Source organism: Lactuca sativa, chromosome 8 (assembly GCF_002870075.4).
Source record: "Lactuca sativa cultivar Salinas chromosome 8, Lsat_Salinas_v11, whole genome shotgun sequence".
In the NCBI taxonomy this organism is placed as follows: Eukaryota; Viridiplantae; Streptophyta; class Magnoliopsida; order Asterales; family Asteraceae; genus Lactuca; species Lactuca sativa.
In genome coordinates this window covers 61087585-61095085 of record NC_056630.2, presented here as the reverse complement: position 1 = coordinate 61095085, position 7501 = coordinate 61087585, and the positions used below count along the sequence as shown (strand labels likewise).

At 36.0% G+C, this 7501-nt stretch overlaps 1 protein-coding gene across 1 annotated transcript; it reads right to left on the bottom strand.

Annotated features, from left to right (window-relative positions):
• Positions 1-1009: 1009 nt before the first annotated feature.
• LOC111911201 (uncharacterized) lies at positions 1010-1740 on the bottom strand. The gene is made up of 2 exons (XM_023906984.1): positions 1503-1740; positions 1010-1410 (listed from the first exon to the last, which is right to left on the bottom strand). Exons 1-2 carry the CDS (start codon positions 1738-1740, stop codon positions 1010-1012), a joined length of 639 nt encoding a protein of 212 aa, XP_023762752.1.
• Positions 1741-7501: the final 5761 nt, after the last annotated feature.

The following is a 7501-nucleotide window of genomic DNA, read 5'->3' as shown; positions in this document are numbered from 1 at the left end:
AAATTAAAATCACTGCATCAAAATCTTTCCGTTGACCAATTCTCCAAGGGCAAGACATTGGCCAGTTGATAAGAGACTCTATAGTAATCTGAGAAGGAAGATTGACACCCCACCAAACATCAATACAAGACCATAAAATAATCAAACCAGGGCACTCTGCAAAAATATGATCAATAGTCTCCACCCTAGAAGAGCAAATGGGACAAAGAATGGAATCTACCAAAATACCCTTATGAGATAAACGCTCTCTAGTAGGGATACTAAAAAGTCTAATCCTCCAAATAAGAATATTAATATTAATAGGAATCCAATTATTCCAATGAGTAACAAGAACACCAATAAAAAGCATAATACCATCCAAATATCTCCTTGCTGAAGAAACTGAATAAGTGTCCAAAATATCAAGAACCCATCCCAGTCTATCTGGAACTAACTGAAGACGAAAATCCTGCAGAAATAAAGAAAAATTGTCTCATTGTTCTTGCTCCACACCTCCTCTAGGATCACGTCTGAAAGTATTAAACCCCAAACCCATAGATAACCTTTCACTAATAGAAACATGTATGTGAAAATCTAGAAGATAAACTCTAGGAAAGATTGAAGACAAAGGCATATCACCCCTCCACACATCATGCCGGAAAGACGTAGTTGTCCCATCACCAACTCTAATAGGGCAAAAAGAATGAAGGTCAATATATTTCTGTCTCAACTGGGAGAACATACGAATAACCCTAACCCAAGGTCCTGTCCTAGTAGTAGGAGTGTTCAAGTTCCTACAAGCACCATCCGACCCATAAATAACTTTTATCACTCTAACCCACAAAAGATCAGGGATCTGATAAAACCTCCACCACCAACGAAATATCATAACCCTATTAAAAGAGAATAGACTTTCGATTCCTAATCCTCCCTTAACCTTTGAAGAAAGAACTCTGTCCCCCCTAATCCAATGCACCCGACATTCTTCCCTATCTGCACCCCAAAAAAATCTCGCCCTTAATCTCTCTAACTACTTCAAGACCGAGAGGGGAGTAAGGAAAATGGACATCATGTAGCTCTCCAAAGAACCCAACACAGACTTCACCAGTGTAAGACGACCTCCAATAGAAAGACTCTTAGTCTTCCACTTCGACAACTTTGATCGAAACCGATCAATGACACGAGCCCAAGCAGAAATCCGAGTCAAATTCTGACCCACAGGAATACCAAGATGCAAAAATAGGAGGTTTGAAGTTGCACAACCTATATTAGCTGCCTCTTCAAGAACTTGGGAATATGGAACTCCCAAACCTATCAATTTTCTTTTTGCCAAATTGATTTTTAGACCTGATGCCAAGTAGAAACACCTAAGAATACGAATAAGACGTTCCACGATTTCAGGATTCCAAGAAGAGACCAACATAACATCGTCTACATAAAGGAGATGAGAAATCTCAATTCCTGAAATAGAAATACCCTGAACATATTCCCCATCCTAGCCCTCATCAAAGCAACATGTAAACCTTCCATAGCGAGAATAAAGATAAAGGGGGAAAGCGGATCGCCTTGTCTCAACCACCAATGCATTTGGAATTCATCTGTTAGGAAACCATTAACCAAAATTGAAGCTCTAGTAGTGGTCAATAATTCCTTAATCCACCCACACCACTTGGAGCCAAATCCCATAATTGACATGATTTCCAAAAGATACTCCCATGATAAAGAATCATAAGCTTTCTCAAAGTCCACCTTAAAAAGCATTAAAGGACTTCTAGACTCCTTACTCTAAGCGACGACTTCATTCAAGAGAAAAGGACCATCCAGAATTTGTCTACCTTTAATAAACGCGGATTGCTCAAGGCTAACAACACTATGAATAACTTCCACCGGACGATTAGCTAAGAGTTTACCAATAATTTTATATTGGAAACCAATAAGACTAATGGGTCTATAATCTTTTGCAGTTTTCGGGTCTCTAATTTTTGGAATAATAGTGAAAAACGAAGCATTACACCTGTTTGGAATAGAAGAATGTAGAAATAAATGATTAACAAATGCCTCAACATCTTCTGTAACAAGATCCCAATAACGTTTGAAAAACCCAAAAGTAAAACCATCTGGGGCCCGGAGCTTTTATGGAACCACAATCCCAAACTGTCCTTTTTATCTCCTCCAAAGAGAAAGAGAAAGGAGACTGTACAAAATAATCTGCATAGGGGTCAAAGTACTAAAAAGATCAGAATCTGTCACGGGACGCCAAGGAGATTTTCAGTTTTAGCATTCTAGGGAATGCTCTAAGCGAATACCAATTAATTAATAAATATTAAATATTTCTTTAAAATCATATATATTTGACGGGTTGGCCCGCTAACCAAACACATAACCCGAACCCAACACATGAAATAGACAGGTTGGTAGGTAAGAATCTCAACTCAAATCTGCTTATTTTCGGGTTACGTTCGTGTGTGTCAGGTTTTGAATTAGATAAAAAATTTCCACCCGTAGCAATAGTACTTTGACCAAACACTTGACATATTCTGTTTTATCACCATCAAACCTACACACCCATTAAAACCATGAATATTTTTAATTATCTCCACCCATAATGATTTCTTCTTAATATGAAGTTGCTATTTCCATTTTTTCATCAACGCATAATTGTAAGCATACAAACTCTCGACTCCTAACCCGTCATTCCCCTTAATATTCATGACATGTTCCATTTAACCGACATAATCTTCATTTCATCATCATGGACCCCTTAAAAAATCTGGATCTAATAGATTTCGGTTGTGTACACACTACTTTTGGAACTTTAGAAGGAGATATAAAAAATGATACACAAACTACCAAGGAAAAATATTATTAAAGTAAGAATTCCTCCAATATATAACATTTTAATCTTGCACTTAGCCAATCTGCTTTTGAATTGGTTAGTCACAACTTGCCAATTATCCACCCTCAACATATTTGAAGCAATCGACAAACTTAGATAATAAAATAGAAGAAAACTTGCACTACACCCCATAAGCAATGAAATATTATGTACCTTATCTTGCTAAAATCTAATGCCAAATAAGTTTGATTTTTGCAAAGCGATGTTGAGAGCAAAGACATGATAAAAACATCTCAGCAAAGCCACCAAGTTTGAAAATTTACCTTTATTCCATTCTCCTATAAAAAGATCATAACCCACATAGAAAATATTAGGGGTGTTCGCGGTGCGGTTTGGTGTGGTTTAGAGTTGAAACCGCAAACCGCACCGCACATGCGGTTTGAGTTTTTTGGAAACCGCAAACCGTACCACAAAAGCTTTAAACCGCATTATGCGGTGCGGTTTATGCGGTTTATGCGGTTTGATAAGTTGTTTAATTTATAACTTTGGTTGTTATTCATTCCATTTAAACACTTTCAAAATTTATTAATTATATTGCATACCCTTTAAAAGACATAGATATTGCAAACAAAAAAACAACATAATGTTTTGCTAAGTTGTTATGACTTATGAAATTTGATATCATAGTCTTTTAAGTCTTTAATTACCATATTTAACCATCGTGATATAGAAAAAAGTTATTGGACAGTATGAAGTATTTGGTGATCGGAAACTTTGATATATATATATATATATATATATATATATATATATATATATATATATATATATACACACACACACACACACACACACATTAATACGACGCGGTGCGGTTTGAACCGCGGTTTGGTAACTATAAACCGCAAACCGCACCGTGAAATTCTAAACCGCATTATGCGGTACGGTTTGGTGCAGTGTGAGCGGTTTGTGCAGTTTATGCGGTTTTTTGCACACCCCTAGAAAATATATGAGATCCTCAACTCGTCCAAACCAATACTAACACCTCGAAAAGACCTTAACCATAGCAACATGTAAATCTTCCATAGCCGTAATAAATAAGAATGGTGATAGAGGGTCAACTTGCTTCAAGACTCTAAAGCTGAAATTCCTTTGTAGGACTCCCATTAACAAGAATAGAAGTGAGACAAGAAACACTTCAATCCAATCAGAGAAATTAAATATCATCCTACCTTTAGTTCATATTTTTCTTCCTACCTATTTAAGATGATGACAAGTATACAAATTCAAAAATCTCAACCAAATTTAAATTAAATTTAATGACACTTGTCACCATCTAAAATAGATAGGAGGATATTAGGAACAAAAAGTAGGAGGCTATTTAATTTCTCATCCAATTAATCTACCAATTACCGAACCCCATAAAATCTATAATTGTAACAAGATACTTCCAATTAATCGAGTGATATGAATTTTCGAAGCCAAAATTTAATTACCTTCGCCAATAGGTTAGCTAATAATATTGTAATAACTTTATATTGAAATTTTAATAGACTAATCCGTCAATAATCCTCACAGAACGGGGATTTTTTCGGGAATCAGTGTAATCTAAGAAGAATCACATGTTGGTATTACTTCGTTATCATAGAGAGCACCCATAATATCCTTAAAAATATTCCAATAATTCTTTATAAATAGAAACATGAAACCATATAGATCCAGTGCCCGATTACTGCCACACGACTACACCTTTTCCCTAACATCAACCTTAGTGAATATGGGCTCCATCAAGGTAGCATGAATCAGTTGTAGATACTTAAAAAAGGTATTGTGTTGGTGAAAACTTGTAATGCTACATTGATGGAATTAGACAAGTTGCTAAAAACCTTCAATTTGCTTCTAGGAGTTAAACAACTTAAATGGTATTGGCCCATGGTACAACTCTTCATTTCTCAAGATATAGGATAATGATCGGACCATACTCTCTTAAGAACCATGGAAATATTATTTGGGAATTTATCCATAACACTTTTCGATACTAAAAGCAATCCAACTTGCTAATTTATTTATATTGTCGATTAACATGAGTAAATGTTCGACCACCCATCACAATATTACAATTTACAAAGTTGAAAATTGGTATAACATTATTAAAATAATATGTCCCCACAACACATAAATCTATGCCAAGTCTTTCCGAAGCATCCCAACTACATCAAAATCACCAATGTACTCACCGAGGTGTCATGTCATAAACATCTCTAACATATTCCATAGTTCCTTCTTTCTTAATTTTTCTTGTGGCACATATACATTAGCTAAAAAAGACTTGAAATCATACATAACCCAACCTCCTTCCATGATAACATAATTTTCTAAACAATAAACATTAGTTGTCAGAAATACTGTCAGATCACAAACAATAAGAATGTCACCAAATCTACCCCCAACACTACTACTCGCATTGTAACACCAGTTCGAGGTATATATATTCCCTTTATGTTTTTGGCATTTAAAGACTTAAATATGAAGTTTTTGTTGGCCACGCCGTCATGGGAGAAGGTACCATGATGTGGCCTCACCCATTGAGAAACATGTTTTTGGTGTGTGCCACGGCGTGGCAAGGTTTTGGTAATGACTTGGCAACTGTTTTATGTAAAACCCTAATTTTCAAGGTTTGTGCCCCTATTTAAGGGATGTGATGGCTAGGGTTTGCTCACCCTCAACCTCCATCACTCCCTATTGACCTAGATCAAACCCTAGCCTCCACTGTTGACCTCTTGAAGCTTCTTGGTGGTATTAAAAGAGAAGAAGGTGTCCCTTGAGCAAAGATCCAACAAGCTAGTTCCCTCACCACCTTGTAGCACATATTCTGGACCATTGTAAGTCCACAAGTTTCAATCATTATGTGCTATGTTTCTAGATCTTGGCTTTTATGCATTTTTCTCCATGTTTGGGAGAGTTTGAGTGGATGATTCCATAAAGCTGGAAATTTTATGGATCCTTGAGGTCCCTTTGAGGTTTAGTGCTCCAAATCTAAAGAGTTTGAGTTTTGGTTCCATGCATTATGTTTTGACCTTATTTTCAACATTTTGACCTAACCATGTTAAGATATGCATTGCACATGCATGTCCAGAAAGCAAGGATTTTTTATGGATCTTATGTACATTTGGAAGACTTTTGCAAGAGATGACTGTGTAGCTTAATGGATTAAAGGCTTAATCTATTAAGTTGTTTCTAGTCGGTTTCCATGACATGGCGACATGCTCACCACATCGTGGTGATAGGATTGTTCACAACTGTTTTGTCGTGAGAGCGCCACATCGTGGCAATTGCTTGGTCACGACGTGGTGACCAATCGAGTTGACTTTGATCGTTGATTTTTGACAAAGTTTGACTTTTGGTCAACTTGAGGGTTTTAGGCTATAGATTGAGGAAGTACATCTAATTGTTGTATAGGTGGCTTGTGGCACATGTATTTGTTTCATGTGAGCTGTGTTGATAGTCTGCTAGCCTGCAAGGTGAGTTTTCTCACTATACATTGTTCTACAACATGTGTCCTTGTGTGTAGGATGTTGGTATGCTGTAGTGATCTGTTAGATTGGTAAATTTGTTATGTTTACATGTGTTTGCTGGTTATTGTTTGTTTTCATATGTTGACGTATTATGGTTGGGTTGAGGTGATCCTGCTTTGTTTTGTAAACCAAGATACCCAGGGGTCTAGGTGTATTGTAGGCCTTACGAAGTGATTCAGTCATACTATAGGCCCAAGGTGAGACATCCCCAAATTCACGGCCAGAAAAAAACCGATTTATTTATGCCTTGTTTTCTAAAATCAAAGTAATCCTTTGATTAAAAGAGTTGCGGAATTCATTCCCAAAACTAAATATGATAAAATTTATCAAAACATTTCTCAAAGAGATTGTATTTTCAATAAGTAATAAAACCTCGGGATGTCATGTTCCGATATAGACCAAAAACATAAACAGTACAATTCGACCTTATAACAGTTATTTACAACTACTGGTCTATTATCCAAAATCTCTCTTCAAGTCCACCAACTTATACTCTTGTGCCATTACCTGTAATGCAAAGAAAACTGAGTGGGTCAGACTTTGGAGCCTGGTGAGCATATAGGGTTTTTGACCAACAATAATATAATTATTATATTTAATCATCTATCAATCAATCAATCAATCAATCAATCAATTAATACAAATTACCCATCCCCATTATCTCCTTTATTTCTTAAGGATTTACCCTAAGAATCAACTATCCTTTATTCGTTTATTCCTAAGGATTGACCTAAGGAATTGACACAAAGTTCACCACTATCAAGGTCCTCAAATTACAACCGATAAACACTTAGTTCAACATACTTAACTAACACATGGTTCTAACACTCCTACTGAACACTTAATTCAAAACATCTGGTGAATACTTAGTTCTAAAACACTTAGTGAACACACTCAGTTCAACAACACCAAGTGAACACATCTAGTTCAAAAATACTTAATGAACACATTGAGTTCAAAAATATCAAGTGAACACACAAAGTTCAAAAATACATAATGAACACGTTGAGTTCAAACACCAAGTGAACACATAGAGTTCAAAAATACCTAACGAACACATAGAGTTCAAATACACCAAGTGCACATATAGAGTTCAAAATACCTAATGAAC